A 25,188-nucleotide genomic window follows, 5' to 3' on the forward strand; every position below is an offset into this window, starting at 1 on the left:
ATGTTTCATACCATCTTTTGACATGTGACAACTTTGGCAGACATAACAATGCATTTTACAAGACAAAGTAGAAATTTCGTCATTTTTGTGATTATTTTCTGACAAGAAAAATTTTAATTTTAATATTATCTAAGACTTCACCTTTCCATGGTGAAAAACCTGTGTTCTATTATTAGGATTTGAGTTCCTTGAAGAAAACATACTTGAATCGGAGTTTGACTAGGAAGATTATAAACACCCAGGTTTGAAACTCTAGTTATGACTCTGCACCTAGTCAAACAATGCAAGATTGCTTAACTTGTATCTTAATTCAGCCAGATCTTTACCAGAATTCATATTTTCTCCCCATGTGAGTAACACAACTCTATAAAAACACACTTGTGATTTAAATTTATGATGAGTCACTTAGAGTAAAAGAAGGAACACTTTCTTTGCAAACGTATTAGATGAAATGCCACAGGGAGTCTGCTTCCTGATATTGAAAGAAGGCAAAATCATGGAAGCTTAGCTTGAGTTTGCTGAATCCTCATTCAAACAAATTACATTTCAATCCATTTTTAGTTGTGTTACTACTTAGGCTAACTCAAAATGGAGGAAGAACTTCAGAATGATAGAAGGAATTTTTCACTAAGTATGAAATTCCTCTAGCTAGCCTGTCTAATCTATAAATTAACTTTCCTAATTAAAAACACCACCACCAGAAATACATATATATTTTAAATTGACCACTGCCTCTCACTCAAGACTGAGTATCTGAGTTAGCAATAGCAAAAATTCTGAAGCACCATTAGTTCCGAGACATATCAGCAAACTGATAAACATTGAAAAGGAAAAGCATAAAGAAATCTCCCGCAGAACTTGCAGAATTCAGCTTACTCCTCTGTTACCCAAGGGAGCTGTTTTTTTTAAATAGTAAAACCTCTGTATTTCTTATTCTCAAGGGCAATAACAAACAACTAATTTACTTTTTTTATTTGAATTGATAGAACATAGCAGTGTTGAAATTCTGGTCCAACAATACCCATAGAAATTACAAGAGTACCCTTAGCACAAACATACAGAAAACCTCACAAAACTGCAAGCTCATAGAATGGTCAGCACATGAATACAATTTTTTTGGAATTTTACCTTCTAAAATGATAGATAGCTGCTCGGCTGCAGACTTACGTAAAACTAGGTCAACAGCATCAGAAGTAAGTATGTCATACAGCTTTTCAACCGTTTCTGCCTAAAAGTAAAACTATATTAGATTTACATCCAGTAGGCTATTATGAAACAAGGTAACCAGTCTAGCTTCCTAACAGAAAGTAGAAAATAAAAAGCTCTAAATTCCTCATTAGAATTTATTTCATTAGATTCCATATGCATGTAAAAAGAAAAAAAAAAATACATTATGTTTTTGCAAAAGATCTTTAATTATACCTGTGGAATAAAACAAGACAATAGTTTCTAGTGCACAACAGATGCAGATTTCTAACAAATAATGTTTAATTTATGTCGGATTACAGAAAGTTCAACACTACATGGAAATGCTAGAATATGCTTCTAAATCTTTGAAGGGGACTGACTTTTTAATGATAAGAGGGTTAAAGAAATTTAAATAATTCTACATATCCATATAAATTTCAGGTCCTAACTTTCTGAAGTATGTACGGGAAGAGTATAAATCAAATGCAGAATGAGCATTCAGATTAATTTTTTTTCAGAGAGCAAGCATCTTAGCATTTGTTTAACATACTGTTGTTAATATGAAAATGTTGAGGGTAAAGAAGGAAGGAGAGTGATGGGGGGATGGTAAAAAGGAAAAGAAAAATGAGATATATGTTTTCCCATAGGTCAAATACTTGTGATTCGTTTTTTACTTTGCCAGAGCAACAGTATTAAGAAGAGCGACATAAATTTGTAATCTGTTTCAGACTATTTCGTATTAAAAATGATTCTTGCCTGTTTCAAGAAAAACTGATTTTGTGGGGAAAAAAGCTTTATGTGAGAAAAAAAAAAAATCAGACTACCCATGCACAACAAAATTTTTGTAAACAAAGCAAGTCTGTGCTCTCTGCACTGAAGTCTTAACTTATGTGCAGAGAGAAAAAAGGAGGAATTACTTTCTTATTACTGCATATGTTAGCATAAAAACTACTGTTTAAATTCACATAGAAAGAATATATCAAAGGATTTCTTTTTATGAAGCAAGCCAATTTGTATGAAATATTGCAACCTTCAGAAAGTGATAACTTCAGTAACTGGACAGGTAGAAAAGCTGTTCAATGACAATATTCAGACAGAGTTTACTCACCTTAAATATTGACTCCATTTTATCATCCAATTTTAACTCAATAGCTCTTTCTATAATAAATAAGTTTGAAATGCTGGAAAGCACACTACCATGCAGATGCGGGCGTTTCAAGTTTGCCCCTTCTTCATTCAAAAGATGGAATGTTAAATGTTTAAGTGCTATAGAACGAACCCTAAAGGAGTAAACAATTAAAATAAGTATATAATGTCTTATACTGGAAAACTTTAACTGTATCGTTAAAAATTAATTAGTTTAAAAAATTAATACTGGGAAGGGAAGTACTCACTCAACTCAATATTGATTAATCTACCTTTCAAATCAACCCACAGCATAAGAATCAATGGTTTTTTCGAGAAGACATTTTTGTCTTCAAAATTAGAAAACATGCTGAAATGCTACAGGGCATTACTTACAAGTGCTTTTTTGAGAAGAGAAGACGCAGAGCAGCCCGTAGTCTAGTAGTTCTAGGGAGAATACCCTCTCCTTTGTCAGAGGTTGTTTCACTCAAAGTGAGGATACAGTTCCCTAGAGTATCTTTTGTGTCAGCATAACCCTAAAACAAACAAGATAAACAACAAAAATTTCAAAAATTAAAAAAATTCCACTAACCTAGCCCCTAAAAGGGGAATTACCCTTGTTTAATTTGATAAGGGAGGGTGGGGAAGGAGCAACACCCCCTCAAAAAAAAAGTAGCAACTTTTAAGAAAACATTCGATTTCTACAGATCAATATTCTGCCATAGAAACATATTAATTACCCTGTATGCAAATCAAAATAAAGATTTTTGAACTGAAGCTTTACCCTTCAATCTGTTAACATGATGCTGCCCTGTAAGGTCAGTTTCCATTTCAATAACTAAAATTCAATCTCTACAAGAAAATTACTTCGAAACATTAAAACTTCTCTATTTTCAGATATGTTATCAAAGCACTTTCACACACAAAGAAGACAAACCAGAATCAGTTATGTCAAGTAAGGACAGAGCAAACATTTACACAGTAGAATAAAATACAATGCATTTTATACACGTAAGGTTAATATAGGCCTCTGGTATGCTCTGCTGAAGTATCTATTGTAGGCAGCCACTACAGCCGCTCTAGAACAGAGGAATAAGATCTCTCACATGTTTAGCCTACAGCTTATATCAAACACCCACCTATTTAATCCTGAATATAAATGGAAGATATGTATGCGGTTAACACAGAAATACTGACATTACTGGGCTAGAAAGCTCTGAAATAACCTTTCTCCCACTGCTTTAAAGTTCTCAGTGTATTTCCTCTGCATATGTTTCTGTACAAGCCTTCTATTTCATGGACCATTTTATTTGCAATTTCTCCCCATTTTTGCCTTGATTTCTGTGCAGTTTATGTAAGAGCTTAAGTTATAGATGCAGTTATTTCAAAGGTGTAGGCAATGAATTAATATACAGCAGTGATGCAAATAAGTAGGTATAATTATCAAGAGTGATATTTTTGAAGAAAATGAAGACAAAAAGTATATTTGGACGTATTAACTAGCATAAAAGACTGAAATGAGGCAAACAGACACTAGATAGGTGCAGCAAAATACCTAATCTGGAAGACTAAAGGCAGATCACAGAAGGGAATTTTCTAGCACTAGAGAAAAAACAGTAATGAATTTGGATGGAGCAATTAGGCTGAAAATCAGACTGAGAAAGGCAAAATTTCCCACTGGATCAAGCCAAGAGTAAAGATAACAAAAAGAAAATTTACACATTGTTACAGATATGAAGACTAAGGCCCGAAAACAGTACTAACTCTTGATACTTCTATAGTATTGGAAACAAAGAAATCAAAAAACAAGTATCAAAATAAAGAAAATATAGCTTACATTTATTGCTATATAGTAAGCACATACTTGATCAGAAAACTATATAATCATCACAGAGGATTTACAATTTTCTAATTTAAGATACGGGGGACATTCTAATAATTATTAACTAATTTTAAAAAAGCACACAATGTTTTAATCTATACTTGGATTATCCATTCATATCTTCAAACCGTTTAAATCCCACTCAGTACATGCTGATTTCTACTATGACATTTCAAACTTTCATATTCTAGTATATTACTGTTTATCTATTTTCCATCTGCTACTTAGGTGAATATTCTCTTTGTTGTTTAACATGATAGTGTTGCTGTTTACATGATTTCATAAAATTCAGATAAAAGCACTTAGAAGTACCTGTAAAACAGGAATGACAGGGTAGAGGGCCTCAATAAACTTGTTCCAAGTCAATACTGCCATTACTAATTGTCCCTGCAATAGATGTATCAGAATGGCCTTGGCTGTAGAGTTCACCTGCTCAATGACAACAACAAACAAAAAAAAAGCAACTGATGTAACCATCAATGTGTCTAGGTCAGTTTGCCAATGCTGTAATTGGAAACGTTATACAGAAACATCTCATAAAATACTGTCACTACAGAATTTAAGTTATCAGTCACACTGAACATTAAGTTACTAGAAAGGCCTCTCAGAAAAAACACACAAATAGTTCTGCCTAAATAGCATCCAAGCATTCTCCCCTTACAAATCTTCTTTGCCTTTTCTGAAATATAATAAATAATTACTTCAACTTATACACCTATTGGTCCCTCTATCCTGCAGGTAAAACAAATTCTGTTTCTTTTCTTTCCTGATCCTACATTTCCAGGGCATTTCATGCCCAGTCTTTATGATATGCTTCTAAAGACACAGGAAGAGAGCCTTAAAGCCTGTTACATGGCCATTTCATTTTATTTTGACAGAGTCAAACTAAGAAGGTTACCACATATTTCAAGTTGTACACCAATTCATCTAAGGCTCTTTATAGTGTATTAATGTATCCTGTATACAGTATGTAATGTATACTATGTGCAATATTAAAGTACTTACAAGCTAATTTTATTACTATAATGGGAAGAGGGGAAAAAAAATAGCTTCTCAGAATTCACTCTTCCTTACATAGTGTAAAAATACCTACCTTTAGCAGTTAAAAACCTACATTTTATGCCAGAGCTAAAAATCCTCTCACCCCAGGCAACAAGAACAGCCTTTAACAATATCGCTCTAGCCTATGTTTAATGGACTGGATTTGTAAAATCACATGGCAAATCTTCAGCCCAACCTTGGAATACAAGGTTCTTAATTTCTTCTTGTCATTGTCACATGCCTGAAAGATTAATCTGATCTTTTATGAAAATTTAAACACAGATGTGTTTGTCACAATGAAATACATTTTTATAGTGAAGACACTGCAGATTAAAAATATGTTTTTGCTCCTCAAACATACACTTTTCAGAAGTCATCCCACCCTTACAAAGACTTGAGACTTCATGCTTTCCATAAATGTAAAGCATCATACATACTATTTCATCATATGCACATTTTATTAGGGCTGAATATATTACAGAAAAAGAGTGAAAAACAGCTTATCTCATTTTTCATTGGTCTTCATTATATTTAATATCATCCTATGCTTAGAACATTACTTTGTCTCTGAATTCTTCATTAAAAATCTGTCCATTTACTACAACTTCTCTTTCTCTGTTTGCACAGCTTTCTTATATACAATAAGCCTTAAATAGTCAAAACTTCAGATAAGCCTCCAACCTCCATGAAGAATATCAACACCTACTACTCTGCACGCACATCAACTTATAAATATAGCTACTAAACACAGTACCTCATTCTTCTCTTCCTGAAGGCCAAACGCACATATCTCATATAAAACTTTTGGATGAAGAAGAAAATGTACTCCGTAGCAGATTGAAGACACAGGCTTAGCAATATTATGAATACCTAAACAGTCCTTCAGTAAAAATAAAGTTGGTTAGTTTTAAGATTCAAGACAGCCCCCACTACTACATCTTGTTTCACAGATTGCCTGACGTTCTCATTCAGTGAAAGGCTTCCTTAGTGCAGTTTGGAAGACTATAGTTCTGAAAGCTAAACATTACAGCCCTGGAAGAAATACCATCTTTATAGATCACTGACTGAAAATTCCTGTTGCTACACAGGACTAGAATACAAAATAATTTTGGTTTTATTTTAAATAATAGTGAAAATAAATTACACAAGCCTTATATGTTGTTTGATATTACATTAAAATAAGCAAAACCTAAAACTGGCAGGTAAAAATCTCAAAAAGGTGTCATTCAGTGGAAATAGGTAGGGGCTTTTTTTTGCAAAAGATTAGCTCCAGCATCTTTGTACATCAGTGAATTGTTCTATAAGCACAATAAGTTTAGCTGATGTCTATTACAGAAAATAAGAATTACAACAAAGTATTTAATCAAAACAGAAAAGTGGTTCTTATTTTGTGAGCCAATATTACTGAATACCTAAAATGACCTGATGAATAAGACACTGCCATTTTTTATAGAGAGTACAGCTCTACTTTTAGGAAGCTCACACTCTTTACATCTCAGGGTATCTTTATAAAAAATGCAGGCAATGAAAAAATATCCATATAAAACAAAACCAAAAACAAAACAAGACCCTAAAACAGCAACAACAAATTAAGGTTTTAAAACAATGAATACATAAAAGGACTTACATGTTTTTAAACACAACCCAAGATTCTATACATAGGAGAAAAGTAGTATTTTTCTTTCATATTTTTTACAGTCTAAGCAATTACATTATAATCTAGGTAAAAATATTTATTCTGAAAGTGTCCATATGTTATTAATATGTTATTTTTCCATTTTTCCTTCAATAAACATCCTTGAAAAAAGCAGAAGAGCAGCCAATTCAAAATTATTTTTGCTCAGGTACAAAAACTAGAACAAAACAAAACTAAAAAACACCAACCAACCCACGAACCAACCAACCTGTACAAAAACAAACAGAAGTGAACAACTGCTATGACAGGAATAGAATCTGTCCTTGAGAAGTGGGCCCATGTAAACCTCATGAGGTCCAACAAGGCCAAGTGCAAGGGCAAGGTCAGGGCAACCCCTGGTATCAACACAGGCTGGGGGATAAGTGGATCGAGAGCAGTGCTGCGGAGCAGAACTTGGCGGTATTGGTGGATAAAAACCTGAATATGAGCCCGCAATGTGTGCTCACAGCCCAGAAAGCCATGTCCTGGGCTGCAACAAGAGAAGTGTGGCCATCAGGTCAAGGGAGGTGATTCTGACCGTTTCCTCCACTTTCATGAGACCCCACCTGTGTCCAGCTCTGGGGCCCCCAACATAAGAAGGACATGGACCTGTTGGACCAGGTCCAAAGGTGGGATACAAAAATGACCAGGGGGATGGAACACCTCTCCTATGAGGACAGGTTGAGAGAGTTGAAGCTGTTCAGCCTGGAGAAGAGAAGGATCCAGGGAGACATTATTGCGGTCTTTCAATACTTGAAGGATACTTAAAAGAAAGATAGGGAACAAAATTTTAGCAAGGCCTGTTGCAACAGGACAAGGAGTACTGGTTTTAAACTAAAAGACCGCAGATTTAGACTAGGTATAAGGAAGGAATTATTTACGATGAGTGTGGTGAAACACTGGAACAGGTTGCCCAGAGAAGTTGTAGATGCCCCATCCTTGGAAACTTTTAAGGTCAGGTTGGATGGATCTCTGAGCAGCCTGACTTACTGAAAGGGTAGGTTGGACTAGGTAATAGTTAAAGGTCCCGTCCCAAATGAATCTGTGATTCTATGAACCTCATTTTAGCAGACAAGCAAAACTGAACACTTAATTTCTTTTCAAATGCAAAATGAAATATAAACATTTCTGTGTAACAGCAGCAGAAAACCAAAGTGACCAGCATTAAGAAAGCCTTTAAAAGACAAAATTGTCAGTTATTATTTTTCCCCCTCTAAAGATCCTGTCTTTCTGAAGCGCAATAGCTAAAGTATAACCTAACCAAGTAGATTTAATACCAAAAATAAAACAGCAAACTGCAAGCCCAGGCCTATACAGATTTCATAACATATAACATGGTAAACAAAATCTGCATTAGAAACGCTGTTAATGAGGAAATCATATAATGTGCATTTATTTAGCATAACACCGAGAGCAATAAGTAAGCATTAGTTCTAACCTTAACCACTTCCAAACAGCAGTGGTAGGCTTCAGCTTTAATATTCAGCAAAGGATAAGACAATAGATGGAGAAGCACATTCTGACCCTCAGCCTGGAGCAATGACTTAGCCTCAGCAGACTTGCAACTAAAAATGAAAAATAATTAATTTAACTATTATTTATTTTGCAGTACCCAAAGATGTCTACAAAAATATGCCTATAAAATTTCACTATAATCTCTGAAAAATATTTTCTGAAAAAGTATACATCCTGAAAAATTACTTGACAGACAGAAGTTCAGAGATCACAATCTATTTGCCAAAATCATGGTATCAATCTTCACATTTGTACATTTACAAATATTTTTTTTTTTTTTAATACAAGTAGGTAATAAAAGACCATAGTTTTTTTAAAATTCTCTCAGTAAAATTTGGACAAACATTTATATTCATCTGAAAACGTAAAATTCTATTGAGCTTAATAAGATCCTTAGATTATGGTATATGATCAAAAAAAATTCTGTGCTTTCAGAACTTTTTCCTTGCAGAAGTAAAAGTCCATCTCACTATCACAAAGTGAACCGATGTGAGATAAAAAACTAAAGTGAATTTCCTGCTACCTGGAACAGTAATCAAACAGTAATTAATTCTAAAAGCATTAAAACACTGAGAAGTGGTTTGACATTTCATAATTTAGAAACGCTTACTAGAGAGCTCTTAAGTGTAGCTTCCTTTAAAAAAAAATCCCTAAAGTCAAATTCTGAATCAGTATAAAATGAAGATTTTGTATTTCTAATTAAGTGTTCAATACACCAGGCACCACAGGGAAACTTAAATTCACTAACTAGAGACATGGAAAATCTAAAAAGCAATAAAAACATGCTTTTTTAATAAATGAGATGCTATATTGTAATATACAATAAATTAAGTACTTTAAGATTTCTGAAAGTAAAATAAGTTACACAAATATATTTGGAACAAAGGAATTAGAGTTTGAAAGACAGGTCGAAGTGTTTTAAAAACTGTTTCTTTATAAATCACATAGTAACTTTATATACAAAATCATATAAGCTTATAGATAGAAAAGAATAAAGCATTAGTTTTTTAGCACATGAAATTCAATTTTCAATAAATCCACTGCAGAATGACAAGTTATGTAGAAGAATTCTTTCAATGGCTAAAAGAAAACAACTGTTCAAATACAGGGAATAAACAAGTTGTGCTTCTAATTGAGAAACTTTGTCCATAAAAAAGGTCTATATTTTCTCAAGTAAGAGTATTAAATACTAATGTACTCACATATTTGAGCATATGTGAATGCATTCCTGAAGCAAGGGAAAGTGTTGATGGTAGGGTAGACTGCTCAAGGCCTGATCTGCCAGTTCTACTAATTCAGAAAGATTCTTGTCCCCCTGAGAAGTAAAATGAAGAAAAAGAAACTATCAGAATTAGTAATATTGAAAGTATACAATGTTATTGCATAATCTTTCAGAATTTATCATCATTTAATACATCTACTAAGTAGGGTTTGGTTCAGTCTTTCACAGAGAAGTTTATAATTAACCTGATTAAGTAATTCAACTGATTTCAAGCAAAAATTTTAGAACCTACTCCTGCAAGCTGAAAACCCTTCAACTGCTGAATCCAAATAAACTTTTATTAAACTCAATGGGAATAATTTATGTCCAATATTTCACAGCATGAACACTATAACTCAATTCAAAACACTTCCTAAAATGCCCAATAATAGACTCATCCTTGAATACTTTATGCTTTTAATAATTTAATTTTTTTTAAATCAATATGCATTTTATGGGAGAAGAGTATAATGAGAGATAATAAGATTTAACTATTCAATTTTTAACAATTCACTATTCATATTAAAGAGCAGGTTTGGGTTTCTTTAAGTACATGTCTTCATATTTTTGGTTATTAAATACAGTAAACATGAGCCACTTAAATTTGATGGAGTTAACTTCATTGTAAACAGTATTTTATGATGAAAGTATTGCTTTTATTAAGTTCAGAACCTGCCTATATAAAGGATAGATTAACTCAGATTTAGAGATGAAACTACATTTATATTGCTATATTTTATTCGTTTATTTTAGTATCAATGGAGCTAGTATTTTGCACAATTATTTTTCCATTTGGATAATGAAGAATAATATTTTGGTGCTGTGCTAGAATCCCTTAGCTAATAAAGCAAGTTATATTAGTTGTCTTCACGACCAAGTGAAACACACCAATCACACAGAATCAGTAAGTAGTCATTTATTACAGCTACAATTGCCAAATAGTCAGGAAATAAAATTTTCTGAACTATTTAAATACTGGGCAACATACACACACTTTTGTATTTTCTTCTTCCCTACTACTTTACCCCTTAAAGGTCTTGTGTCCACTTCTAATCTTCACATGTCTGTATTTTTGCTTTTACTTAGGATAAGATTTTTACAAATATCATGAGTAGTATTAGTGAAAACAAATATAAATTAACTACATCTTGCATACTATGGAATACTCACACTTACTAATTTACTTCGGCTATGCTAGACTAGTTTTTTACCATAGAGAATGGGAAGTGGAGGCAAGAAATTTGCCTACAGGAAATATTTTATTATATAAATCCACACCTTCTTATGAACTTCAACCATAAAGTTACAAGTGCATTCAATCGAATACACAGCTTCTGAAGCTTGTTTATAAATACGGTAGTTCTCAGTACTCATCTGCTCCAGATAGGCTGCAATGGATTCATGAATGCTTGGGTATTCCAAGGAGAAGGACATGTCCAGAGAGAGAATAAATAAAGCGTTCAGCAAACTCTTTTGTAAAACTTTACTCGCCTTTGAAAAAGAAAGTAACTGTCAGAATAACAACCTGAAAATACAGTAAAACCAACAACAGCATCTGCAGTCATTCAACTAGTACAACCACTATTGATGCTACTTAAAGAAACACATATCACATCAGTTCTATATGAAGAATTATTATTTTTATCATTAAAAAGTGAAATTTCATTAGATGTCAGTCCTAACGTCAGACCTGTAATCAGTCAGTCACAAAAGTTGTGTGTGGTCCAGTCACAGCACTAACAAGCCCACACATCACTGTCCAGGGTCAATTTACCGTCTAACCACTAGATGGCAGAGAATACACAGATCACGATATTTCTGTATTTAACAAAAAGCTGTCTACAATTCCCCGTATTAATATCACATAGTAAGAACTGGGATTTCTGTTGTTTTGGTTCTTTTACTGCAAGTGTTCTGTATTCTTTAACTAAAAGGTCTACCTCATATACAGCCACTTTTTTCCAACTCCTGACATACATAGAACTTAATTTTTTTTGTTATGTACATAAGATGATAGAGACAAAAATTACAAAAAGTCATTAGATTCATATGTCTATACTTATTTGCAGGTACAAGATACTGCTTATATTAATAACTGAATATATGTAATATAATTATATGTAATAAGAATATATGAATATACGTAACTGAAAATCAATCTGCTACTCAGACTGAAGAATGTCTAAAAGATACACTGCAATAAAAACTGATCAAAAAAACCCCCACATATATAAACCTATACAGATGTAAACATCTTCCAACACTTTCTATCCCACAAAACACTTCAAACATCAGACACACACCCTCCTATCTGAAATAAACAGGGAAAAAGCCACAAAAAAACCGCCACCAATTTAAGAACTAAAACAGAGCTTCTTTAAAAGAGCACTGGAAGCAACGAACAACTAAAATCATTATAATGTATGAAATACAATTGCTTAATATGTTGCACCATATTTAGAGTGATGATTTTAAACATTATGTAGTTCTAGTCTTACTTGCACACGTACTGTAAATGAGCAGGGGGCAGCATAGCTTTGCAAATCATGCATCACACAAAAAAAAAAACTAAACAGCCCACTAGAGAAAAAAGAACATTGAATTTCAAAACCTCATTGAAAACTGTATTAAACATGTTTTTTAAAGACTTGAAATCTGCAGATGGTTCTGCAAACAGAAGGCACTGATAACTGAAGAATAGACAAAGTTGCCTTCTGTGAATATACATCAGCCAATGTAAATCAGATGAATTTCTATGTCCAGTGGCTATTTTCCCAGTATTAATCACCAAGGAAGGTATCACTTTTTGCCTTCTTAAAATGCAAAACCAAAAGAGAATCACTTAAAATTAGTGATGGCATACCTTTTCTACAGGGAGAATTATTTGCAGCAATCTAACAGTGAAAAGTGAAATGCTAATAAATGCCATTCTGTGATGCACCAACATCACCTCAGGCTGCTCTGCACTTATATTGGTTTTGTGATATAATATAGTTTCTCCAAGCAAACCTAAGACCAGAAGCAATTTGTCTTTCTGAAAACAAAATCAGAAATACAAGCATTAGAAATAATTGAAAACTTAGTGTATTTTTACAGAGTTTATACAGCACCCATAGCATCATTAACACAATTACATCAAATAACTTAAAAATGCAGAAATGGTACAAAATATACAGCATTTTGCTTGTTATCTGAACAGAACCATGCATTAGTTCTAGACCTCACTCTACCTTCACTTCTGGTTCTGAATACTTTGGTCAGTACTCATTACAGGTTACTCTACCCTCTCCCCCTTTTTTTTTTTCCCACCCTTAATTCCAACTCACTGCACTTCTGAACTTCTGGTATTTTAACTATTTTGAAGTTCACTTTTAAGATCAAAATATTAGGGGTTGGTTTGAACCTGCTAATAAAGCTTTACTTTAAAATTTTAAATAAAGAAATAAATATTTACTTTTTTAAAAAAAAAGAAACAACCCACAATCCAAACTTTGAGAACATCAAATGGTTTTTATGCCTATTCATTCTCAAAGGAAACAGCAGCACATTTCTCAGATTATGTAAAATTCTACTTGAGAATCACTATCATTTGGATAAACACAGCTCATTGACACTAGAGAAAAAAATTAGTTTGCAGTCTTTTGGTCACTGGAAAAAGCCAGGTACTTAAGGACACTACAAAGTTAGAATTAATTTCAGTTGCTAGTTTTGGAATGCCAAATAACGATTACAGCAATGGCACATGCGAGATCTAGCTTATTAATTCCGGAAATTGATAATCACTGTTAAGCAATTAAGCAGTATTTTTTTCTTACTCAATATAGTTGAAGAAAATGACAAGAATCAGTTTGCTACAATCAGTCAAATCAACAATAGATTCAACAAGTTTATTCCTCCCTGAGACAGGGATGACTGTCAAAGCTAGTGATCCAAAAAAGCTGAAGGGCTATGGCAATCTACAGGATCTGACTTTTTGGTATGGCAGAATCAAACTGCACTTAAGCACAGGAAACTGGAAAACAGTAAAAAACTTCACTTGGGCATAAAAGCATGGGTGAAATACATACAATTACAAACTTAAGTATTTTTGAATGTGATTCACAAAATACCTATTCTTCAAAAAGATATTCCAGTGCAGAGTTTTAAAATTGGACAAATGAAGAAACATAAAGCAATAAAGTTACGCAAGAACGGCTTCAAGTTTCCTAGAAAGGAGACACATGACCTCCTTCCTTTGGAGCTAATACAAAACACAGAGAGGAAGCATGTTTTCTAAGCACTGAAGCCTAACAGCTCTAAAAGTACAGTCTACTTCTGATAAGAGACATTTTATTTGATACAGTACTAAATAATATAATACTAAGTTTAACAGCTGTTTCCTAAAATCACCCATTCACAGTTATTTTATTTACTCAAACACTAAGAAAGATGAAGAGCTTTTTTTAATCTCCTACCTTGCAATTGCTTTATCAAAATTAACTTTATTGAATTGCACTGCACAGTCCAGCTCTGCATCACAAATTGATGCCGATTCATAACTTTCAACAGGAGGTAAATTTTATATCTGAAAATTATTTTACTATCAAATCTCAGGAGTTTTACCAATGGAATAAAGTTATATTAGGAAAGTTTGGGGTCTTTTTTTTCGTTTTTTTCCTTCTTTAAAAATCAGTGCAATTGCATATGACTAACCAGATTATTTGCAGAGTTTTTCCTTGTTAGTAGCCTGGAAACAAACACTATCCTACTAAAAACAATCAGTATGACATACATGTGACAATGCTCACAGTTTCTACTGTGGTTTGACAGATTTATATGCAATGGAATATACTGATTCAGGTCATACAACAAATAAACAAAAGATTATATTAAGATTAAACATTCTGCACGGAATCTTCAGTACTGACTAGATGTTCATTTATAATAGATTTTGACAGATCAGTAGACTGAATTGAAAGAAAAAAGTTCTCATCCACTGCTAGGTCCTATAAATACTGTAAATATTATAATTTGTAAAACAAAGACTAGGAAAGCCTACAGCAATATGTTAATAATTATTGCAATGCCACCGTTTCATATTTAGTGGTGTCTTCATGAATTCTAAGTCATGCATTTAAGACTACACTTAATTCAAGATGTTAGACAAGTTTCAGTCTGCAACTTTGGTATGTTTGTTACATGCTTATACCACGCTAGCTCATGTTTCAGCTTTCAGTTTTCCTCAAAAAAGTGAGTTGGCCATTGTTATTTCATCTGTTATTCAATAATTTTTCATATATGTAACAACTCTCAGCTGCTCAGATATGTATTTCCAGCAATTTAAATTATTTGGTCAACAGCATCTTAAAGCTTTGAATCTCTCCTGGGCCAACAAGCATTCTCCTTTCTTTCCCAGCTAAGCAACAGAGTTAAGGATAGCTGAAATCTGTTCAGGGATCTATAGGTCCCATGTAGAAAATGGATACCATGTATCTTACAATTCCAGTCTTGGATCTAAACAGTTATCTCCCTAATTTTTAAGACATAGTTTATAAGGAGTAAAGAAAGCAAAAGTTGTCATTTACATCAAATTGGACGCCAAGATTTATAGTCAGTACTTTTCCCTTAGATCCCTTTCCCTACACGTGTTTCCCTCAATGGCTGCTTAACAGCCTTTCACTGCAAGACAAAATTCATTACTCATTTTCTTGAGGTGAAACCTCAAGTATCATCTAGTAAAAGAACTACATTTTTTTTTTAAATAATGTGCCAGTGATAGAACTAGAAAGAAATTAAGATTTTTCAAAAAGGTAGCTCAGCAGATTATATATATTTATGAATCACTGCAAAAAATGTCAGAGGCTTATAAAAGCAGACTGTTAAATATGGCTGATCAAATCCTAAGGAAACTTACCAATTCCAAAGCAAAAAGGCTATCATCTTCCCAAACATTTTCAGAAATAGAATCACCAATAAGGAACATGTCTTCGACAAGCAATTCAAGAACTTCCATCGTCACTCTCCTACTGCCTATGAATACAAGTGAGAGGATAAACTCAAATATAGACAATATATTATATTATGATATTCAGAAAACACCATTTTGAACAAGGGATTATTCCAAATATGAAATTTTTATTCTTTAGTTTTCCTATACACTTCTACTAAACTAATGCCAACTGCCCTCAACTACCAATAGCTCTGAATCACGAAAGACAACTAGCCAAAATCACAACAGAAGATATTAAAGAAATCATACACTTGAAAAAAGGCTACATTTCCTTAAATCCTATAGTACTACATACACTTTATTACAGCTGTAAATCTGATCACTGGACTTCTTTGAAGTTCAGAATAAAGTCACTTATTTCCCCCACCTAGTCAGTTAGGTTACAGGTCTTCCATACACATTACCTATTCTTGTTAATCCACATTTTTGATTTATCAGGAGTAGCTCTCCTCCTAGAATATTTTGCTCGAGATATTTTTTTGAAAGGCGAGGAGCTGAACACCTACTTTATCCACTTGTATTCGTCTCCATAACAATTTTCCCCCCTTGTTTTTAGGCTGATATTTATTTTCATTACTCCTTCTGACTCAGTCAGTATCTCTTAATAGCAAGGCTAATCTGGTCTGTCTATTAATCACTTTTATACTTTGTACAGTTTTACGGTTGAACACAGGGCCGCAAAGAAACCTGGTCTGAGCTTAAACATTTGCAGCCTACATTTACTACCTATATAAACCTCCCCCTAATGTCTGCAGATAATGAGACAGTGGAGGAGAAGCAGTGAAAAGCTAGAAGGTTTCATTAAGAACAAGGCAGAATATCTGGAGCCAGACCAAATATTTTCAACCTCATACAATAGAGGATGTTAAAACTGTCTGGCATCCTAGAGAACCCTAGTCAGTTTCCCGCAAATACTTCATTTAGTGCAACTGTTGGCTTAGTTACTTGTTAACGGTATGTTTCTATTTAAAACCATGGATGGATTTCCCACAGCACCATTGAATTTCCTATTTATTTTGTAACTACCATAAAAATTTTGCATCCTTCAAAGTCTGTTTAAAAAAAAGAAAAAAAACAAACCAAGGTCTACTGCTGTTATGATTGAACATCCATTTCTTTGTCACTTTGTCTTTTGTAGATTTTACACACTGTAGAAGCCTTGTTTATATACTTGAAGAAAAAGATATACATAAGTGTCTGTGTGACTACGTATGTAGTGACAATAACTACAGCTCATGCAATTTGCAGCTTAAGTGATCAGCTCTGAGTGAGCGTATGACAGAACAGCACAGGGCCTTTCTGAAAGCTTGCTTTTATCTATCTCAAAGTGCTGTTTTCCATTTGTTTTAGGTAAAACATCGCCAATTTGAAGAGTGTATGCCTGAAAACTCCACAAGCACTTTTTCTCTCTTCACAACTATTTTTCAAATTCTTAATCAAATTTTTGTGCTTCAAATCTTTGAGAGACGACTTAATAAATTTCTCCATTATAATGCAAGTATTAAATAATGGTTGTTTTGAGTTACAGTTTCAGAAATATTTAAGTTAATAACTAAAGATAACATCTGCAACACTTTGCTGTACCTGTCACAATCTACAGACATGCAAGTTCATTCCACCATACTCTTAAATGAATAAAACAGCAAAATACTCATTTCCCAACACCTGTGGCAATTACTAAATGCTAAGAGTTCATTATTACTAAGTGCACAGTAAGACAGTTAAAAATCAATGACTGTAAAACAAATCTTTTGCTGTTCAGATTTAAATAATGGTATTTAAGACATGTAGTATCAACACTGAACTTCAGGCAAGTATGGTAGCTTAAAACATCACAAAAAAAAAAAAACAAAAAAAAAAAAGCAAAAAAAAAAAACAAGCAAAAAAAAAAAAAAAACAAGCAAACACACACAACAAAACCAAAAAACCCAGAAACCACACCACTATTATTTCTAAAATTACTTCACTCACAACACAGGTCATCACAAAGGAAGAAAAATTCCAATGAACATCTCCACAAGGAACAGAATTTGAGCTTAACTAAAATATATGTTATATTGTAAAATATAACCAAACAAATTTTACAGTAAGGTTACTGTTTTCCCTTTACACAGTAATCTAAACATTTAGAAGAAAATCTCCACTATACCATATATATCACATAAGGTGATAATGTTAGTAATAGTGCCTGTTGATTCCTCTGAAGAAAACGATTCAGGAAATATAACCACATGAGAAAGTGTGCTACTGTGTCACTGTCTCACAGTATCACAGTATCACAGTGTGCCTTCAAATCACAGGATTTCAGATCAATGGGAACATGATAAAAATATTAGTTTGCTTGCAATCTATGTCTCATTACAGCACAGTGGAAGAAAGAAGAAATCATCTAGTAGAGTTTATAAAGTGTAAAAAATACTGAGGGCAAGAGAAACAAAGACAGATCAACTTCATCTGAAAATGAAACTATTTTAATTTATGGTAAGATGCAAAGTAATAATCCTGAAAGATGGAAAAACTCTGCAGATTTGAAGTGACATGAGCCAGAAATTGAAAAGATAGAAAATAAATTTTCTTTTATTTATAATACAAAAGTGCAGGATATGCCTGAAGTCATGAATGTGCTTGGGAAGAATTAATATTTCAATATTACTACTCTGAAAGGGGAAACAAAACTTTCATTCATTTTAGTTTGGTTTATTACCAAAAAGAATGAGGATTAAATAATTTTCCTGTGGACCCAGATTAATGCTGATGTTACTGTGAAATAGAACAAGTAGATTTGTATTTTGTGACAGAAAGTCATAAAAAGTTATAAACAATCATAAAAACAACAGTAAATGGTAGTTTCATACATATTGCATACAATTTTTATAAGTTAAAGTTTCTACTCAGCTCAGGAAACGTTGACAGGTATATTAAAAAAACAACTTCTAGTATTGTAGTCATAGATAGATATACATTTCCAGCTCCTATATTTGAAAACCTTACTACATGTACCAATACTTGTTTTGAATGACATTGTTTTACAACTAAATACTATTTTAGACAAATTAAGAGCAAAGAGATTGTCCTTCAAAAGGGCTTTGCAATTTAGAATTGTCGCAAGTTAAAATAAAAATCATTAATTGACACTTGAATATCATTACTTATGTTCCTTAAAACATAATTTGTTACTGCATTTGTAACAATAAAACCAAACATTTTCCCAGAATTTTTGTTTATTATTTCTTGAACAGGTAGAAAACTCTATGCTTAAAGAGATCAGAAAACATTCTGTTATTTGTGGTTATTAACCTTCTTGATGACATTTCATCCAGCCACACCATTTTCCCACCGCACACCTACTTCTTCCTACCACTAGTTCCCCACAATCAGCGATAAGCACTTGTAATTTCCACAGCAATTCTGGAAATCAACCAGAAGATTCAAGCTTTATGACCTGAACAAAGTCACTAGGAAAGAACGGCTATAACGAGCTACAATATGTTGGCACTCATATGTACCTTCTTACTTAAGGTACTCACCTCATAATACCAACTTTGGAAGAGGTTTGTACTAAAGACGGGAAGGATACACAAGTGAAATAATTTAAATTTTTTTCACCTGTTCTTAGAAGAGGTATTGCATTTTCCAAGATGGAAACACAGAACTGAGGAAGGCTAAGCTGCTTCATCTGTAATTCCAAAGTGTCCTCATCTTCAGTATCTGGTAGGTCAATATGTCCCACATCAAGTGGGGAACGCAGAGAGATTCTGGAGTTTGCATTTGCTTGAGTACTGTTTCCACTTAAAGCAACAAACAAACAAATTAAGGTAAACAAAAAAGGGAGACATAGGTAACTCTTTGCAAGAGAAAACCTATATATGTATAGGTGTTAAAAACGGCATCAAGTATTCTAATGTCCTCCTTAATGCATATGCTTCCTTCCATCCCAATCTTTGCTATCCACAACTGTAGCAGGAAGATGGGAATTTTGTTTGGCTGTTTTTTTAAATGTCAGAACTGGTAGCATCACAGGTGAGTGACTATTGCTTTGGCAGTCATCTTCAAATGACCTTAGAGATGTGTACTGGAAGACAGACACATGTAATGAGTAAAACATCGCAAGAGAAAAATCAGTTGCACTTACTAAATCAAATTTCAACCTGAACTATAACTACTACATTAAAACCATTCTGTGAAGCTAGCCACAGGAATCCTTAGAAGGAAAATTAAGTGTGCTCTATGTTTAAGCTTGTAGGACTTGTCCACTGTAAACGAAAAAATGTTCCCTTGCTTAAGAAAGCCTTAAGTGCAACCAAGTATATACTAGATAATATACAGTTATTATATTATATATTTCAACTACTTTCAAAAATAATAAAATTCTGTTGGCAGCATTATAATTAATACAACTCAGAACAAATGCTTTTTAAATATTTTTTCTTATCCTAAATAACATTTAGCAATCTTGAATTGCTTTAAAAATCTGTATGACTTTTACAGTGGTTTTTTGTTTGGTTGCTTTTTTTATTATTAAGCAAGCTGAAGAAACTGAATTGTGGCATGGCTGTGTTACATTATATTGTCTAACTAAACATAAAAGATGTCTAAAGAATAGCAATTACTAACTTAAAATCCATCTGATTTTAACAGGTCAATAGAAGACTATTAGCAAAATAGAAAAGTTCACCAGCATGTAGTGGTTCTGATTGCACTTACCAGAAGGTAAGGAAGGAGAGGTATCAGTCATAAAAACAATTCAGAAGAGGAAAGTTTAAGTTTCCAGGCAGAATTTGAAACAGACAAACAGAGAGATTGAAGAGTCTCAAGATTTAAGAATAAGGAAAAAGAAAAGTTACTTATAGAATGGCAATAAACAAATAATTTATATTACAATTATGTTGAAAAAGACAAAATTCACTAAGAGCAGCTCTTCCGTATCAAAATGAGCAATGTCAGAGCAACACTATAGTCATTTCCATCTATCATATTTTCTATTCAACACCATGTTTTTCTTTATGCTGTCTCTGGGCTAAATTATGTCTTTGTAAGAAATGGGATTCATGGGAAGCGAGCAGCTCTATTGCAGCACAAAGAGTGAAAGGAGATGAAAGCATACCATCATGAACAACTCATAACGTGGCCTTAATACTTTTAATAGATTACCACTTCCCAGTTTGTAGATGTCTCATCACCACCTTAACTGGTGCTTACTCTTACCTAGATATCCTTACTACACTGATAGCCAGGCCATCCCTACCTCTTGCACAATATACACCTGCTACTACTAAACTTTTAACTGTTCAGTGTGGGAAAACAGTCAGGTCCCAGATTGCATAAAACCTGGAGTTCATTTACAGTAACATAGTAGTTACATAATAAAAAAATGAACATACTAGATTTAAAATGAGTAAAAATAACCTTTTAATATAATGACTCTCTAGATGCATTTACAATTAACTGTGTGAACTGTTCTCTTCTGTAATATCGCATTTGAATACATATGAGTTACTCAATCACTAAGTCAGTATACCATAGAGACTCAAAAGAACTACCAACAAGCACACAGTAAGAATTCACAAGAAATTTCAGATTCCCACATACTAAAAGACATTGGTTCTTGAACAGCAACTTTAAGTCTGTTGTGTCAAGATGAGTAACAAAACCACACACAAAAACCTCAGTGTTTTGAGAGTATGTAGACAATTCATAATTTCATATTAGAGTCAAAGTTTTAGATGTTATATAGTTGAAATTAGTTGTGAGATTTAAAAACAAAGTTTAAAGACTTTAATGGAAATCTTTATACAATATAGCATTTTTGACAATACTGTACACTGTTACCTATGGAATGGCCATTCAACTTAAGAGAACTTACAGGGTCATCTGCTGAAGAAAAAGAAAAATCCCTGACATTATAGCAAGAGTCGGAATAAATGCTTTCCTTTGTCTTACAAACACATGCACAAGCAATAATAATTGATAGTAAGAGATTTCGTTAAAAATACTGGTTGGGTACAGAATGTATCAGGTAAAACTGATCCTATGTATTCTGAACACCACCTAAAGAACTGTTAAATCCTATATTAATACTTTTTTAATTGAAGTTATTTCCTATTTTATTCACCTGGAAGATGCTGCATCCCAATCTTGACCATCTCCTCTAGGACGCTGAACTGTCCGTCCAATCACAGATGGCCGAGGGCTACTACTTCCAGGTGAGGGATTTTGAGAATGAGGAGGACCTCTTGCTTCTTGACAGTAAGATATAGATGAATTCTGGGAAGCTGCGCCTTTAAGTAACACAAATCATATACTTCCCATTAGTGGAATATTATTCTGAAGGATACTACATAGTGAAGTAATGGTAAAAGTAACTAAGGCAGGCTATGGAGAAAAGGAAATACTGGCAAGCTAGGACAACCTATCACCGGCTAGTAGCAGAGCTTGGAAACTCAATTCCAAGGCAAAAACACTGAAAATTACAGTTGAATCATAAATCCTGTGTTTTAAAAATACAAGCAGTAGTGTCTGACTAAGGCTATTCTATTTGTTGACATTATAAACGAATTAGTATAAAGAGCCAGTATCATTTATTAAGACACCAAATATAGTGGCAATCTTATGAAGAGAACCAGACTACCAATTTACAGAAATGAAGTGGATTAAATTCAGCTGACAAAATGGAAACAGGAATCATTATAACTAATATCATCGTAACTAATCTACACTATTAAATCTACAAAATTTAAGCATTAAGAACATTGTGAAATAGCCCTATTGATTTAACTATTTTCAGCCATCATAATAATAAAAAAAGAAAAAAATAACGTAGCTCACGAAATTAGTAACTAAATTGTTAAGCACTAATAGATTGAAAACTTCTCTGAAACTCTGCCCACTTTTATTTTATAGTTTTCATTTAGTTTTAGTTAAAAATCCCTCTCCTGCTGGCAAACAGTTGGATACTGGGAAAAGCTGATGAATGAAGAATCACAGGAAATTGTAAAAATGCATTATTTTAAAATACATATTCAAGTACTCCAAAAATATTTATTAACGTGAATAGTACTGAACACCATCATTTAGCAAAGTAGTTTCAAAAGACTACATTCGCTATTAAGTTGTGGATTGGCTTTTTTATTTTTTTTAATCATTTTAGACAATCTTACCTGCAGTAGAAAACACAACAGTATTTCAAATATTTAAAAATACCTACCTTGCTCTGTGGAAGAAAAACTTGGATCTCTATGAAAGTTAAGTCTGCTTCTCAAGAAGATGCACAGCTGTTGCAGGCACAACACAGCCTGCAAAGCTAACTGATGCCTTCCATCCCCTCCAAAAGCCAGGTTTAGCAGCGACAAAAGGCTCTGCAAATACAAAACCATCCACACTGGTAGATGAACATGAATGTACCTTCACAAACAACCACATCAGCAAGAGTCTTGCACTAAATATACTTCACAAATGTTTGCAAAGAATAATAGGCTTAACTACCTTTTGGTTACTGAATGCAAGACTATCAATCCCAAGTAAAAAGCTGAGTTCCACATTATATTTTCAATAAAGTCACTATTTTCATTATGGAGGCCCATTAGAGGCTGTGCATGACAGTGATACAATTTTATCTTATACAGGAGAAACAAAGTATTACTTCACAACATCACTGGTTAGCAATATATGTTACTACAGCCAAGTAACTTTCTAAACACAATATATAGCTGATGTCCCATTTTCTAGACATCTAGAGTTTACATAAAGGAACTTTTGTTTAGAAACAAATTGCATCATTTACATCAACTCTTACTTGGCAGAACTTAGACCATAGCACAATAAAAACCTTAAACTTTATGTGAATTCTTGCCTGTACAATCTTTGGCCTCTGAAGGAAGATCTCAGCAGGGAAATCTTGCATAATCACATCCTGAAGCAGCTCACATGTACTCCAAATTAAACTGTGGTTGTTACTTCTCAAAGAGCTAAAAATGCAATTTATATTTAAATATGTATTGACACCAAAAAAAAAAAAAAAACCAAAAAAAAACACACAACTGGTAATCATTAGCTTCAACAAGTCTTTACAAGAAAGTTATAATCACAACACTGAAGAATCTAAAGAAAAATTGCTGTAATTCTATTGTCATACAAATTTTACACTTGAATTATTCCTAGGTATGGAATACACTGAATTATTCTTAGGTATGATGATTCTGTACACAATAAAGAACAAACTCAATTCTGGGTGTTATCAAACTACAAGTAAAGTTAAGTTCCCAGAAGAGAAATAAGTTTATTGATTCTGAATTTGAAATTAAGATATGAAAGACTGAAAATTCCCTGTGAAGTTAGTGATTATCTCAGTGGTATACAGCAAGTAATCTTTTACTAGTAAGAAAGTTTCTTTCATTCCTATTGTTTATGTATAGCTTAAAAGCAATCGAATTACATATGTGGGAAGTTACAGAAAGAAAGAAATGAATTAGCTATTCTCTAATGTGTATATTAGTAAATAATTAGAGTATTTCGGGTATTCTACTTCACTTATTTCTAGTTTTATTGTTTCAGAACCACTGTTTTTGGAACTACTGTAAAAAAAAAAATCAAACATGTCCAGCTTTAAGGATCTGTGTTCTTTTTCTAGACTTGGACATATAGGAAATTAAATATTAAAGAGATTTTCCAGCTTCAGAGATCTTTTGAAAGGAAAGGAAAAAAAAACAACCCACAAACCATGAAAACCTATTACAAGAAAGCTTACAGTTAGAATAGACTTGCTAAATAGTCCAGTCCATAATACTGCATTGCTATCTATACTAGAAATGTAGCCCATCTCTGTGCCAACTCATAAGGAATCCCAACTGCAGAACTTTTCCTTAGGCCCCATCAAACACTGGTTTTCTAAATTAAAGTTAAAAACAAAGATGATCTGCATGACTCAACACCCAGGTAAGGCATTGTACTTAAACTTATCGACCTAAACCTAGTTAAGGTACTACTGAAAGTATTGATTTCTCTGCCAAGAGGCTGTGGGCGTAAAGTAAATAATGATTTTATTCCAGCTTGTTCTAAAGTTAACTGAATGAATTCTTTGATCCACTTGAGAAACTTAGAAGATAGACTGAAGTGTCATTAACAAAAAAAAATATACTCTGAATTAAACAAAGAATAGAGAGTGACATTAACAGAAAACCTGTCCTAATACAACTCATCATTTATCTGTTTTGCTCAAATTCAGCACAGCTTGTACGATCATTTATCAAAAATTAACTCATTAGATTATATACAGGATCGGTCTAATGATGCAGAAGGAGAGAAATTTAGTACCACTCTTACCCAAGGACAATAAAAACTACAAGCAAACTGTAATGTTTCTATTACTGTACCTTTCATTTGATGAAAGAACATGTCTATCTGTTGAAGTCAAAGTTAGCCAAGGAAACGTGGAAAATTTCAAGCATTTCACTGCAAAAATAAGAGCAGATATTTTGGAGTATAGTTTATAGAAGTATTACACTGTTTATTTCCAT

The 25,188-nt window shown here is 33.1% G+C and overlaps 1 protein-coding gene across 1 annotated transcript in view; it reads right to left on the reverse strand.

The window, feature by feature from the left end:
* The window catches only part of RTTN (rotatin), an 89,140-nt gene that overhangs the window by 59,200 nt on the left and 4,752 nt on the right, over positions 1 to 25,188 (reverse strand). Inside the window, exons 5-19 of the mRNA XM_033010691.2 lie at positions 25,045 to 25,123; positions 23,526 to 23,640; positions 22,881 to 23,031; positions 21,789 to 21,954; positions 19,283 to 19,464; positions 15,581 to 15,696; positions 12,551 to 12,721; positions 10,966 to 11,178; positions 9,629 to 9,741; positions 8,350 to 8,476; positions 5,991 to 6,116; positions 4,508 to 4,624; positions 2,710 to 2,849; positions 2,297 to 2,468; positions 1,129 to 1,228 (exon numbers count right to left, since the gene is read on the reverse strand). Of these exons, the coding sequence (XP_032866582.2) occupies positions 1,129 to 1,228; positions 2,297 to 2,468; positions 2,710 to 2,849; positions 4,508 to 4,624; positions 5,991 to 6,116; positions 8,350 to 8,476; positions 9,629 to 9,741; positions 10,966 to 11,178; positions 12,551 to 12,721; positions 15,581 to 15,696; positions 19,283 to 19,464; positions 21,789 to 21,954; positions 22,881 to 23,031; positions 23,526 to 23,640; positions 25,045 to 25,123 (2,088 nt within the window). The remainder of the gene's footprint in view (positions 1 to 1,128; positions 1,229 to 2,296; positions 2,469 to 2,709; positions 2,850 to 4,507; positions 4,625 to 5,990; positions 6,117 to 8,349; positions 8,477 to 9,628; positions 9,742 to 10,965; positions 11,179 to 12,550; positions 12,722 to 15,580; positions 15,697 to 19,282; positions 19,465 to 21,788; positions 21,955 to 22,880; positions 23,032 to 23,525; positions 23,641 to 25,044; positions 25,124 to 25,188) is intronic.

The sequence above is a fragment of the Tyto alba genome, unplaced genomic scaffold, assembly GCF_018691265.1.
Source record: "Tyto alba isolate M040663 unplaced genomic scaffold, T.alba_DEE_v4.0 Super-Scaffold_27, whole genome shotgun sequence".
Lineage (NCBI taxonomy): Eukaryota > Metazoa > Chordata > Aves > Strigiformes > Tytonidae > Tyto > Tyto alba.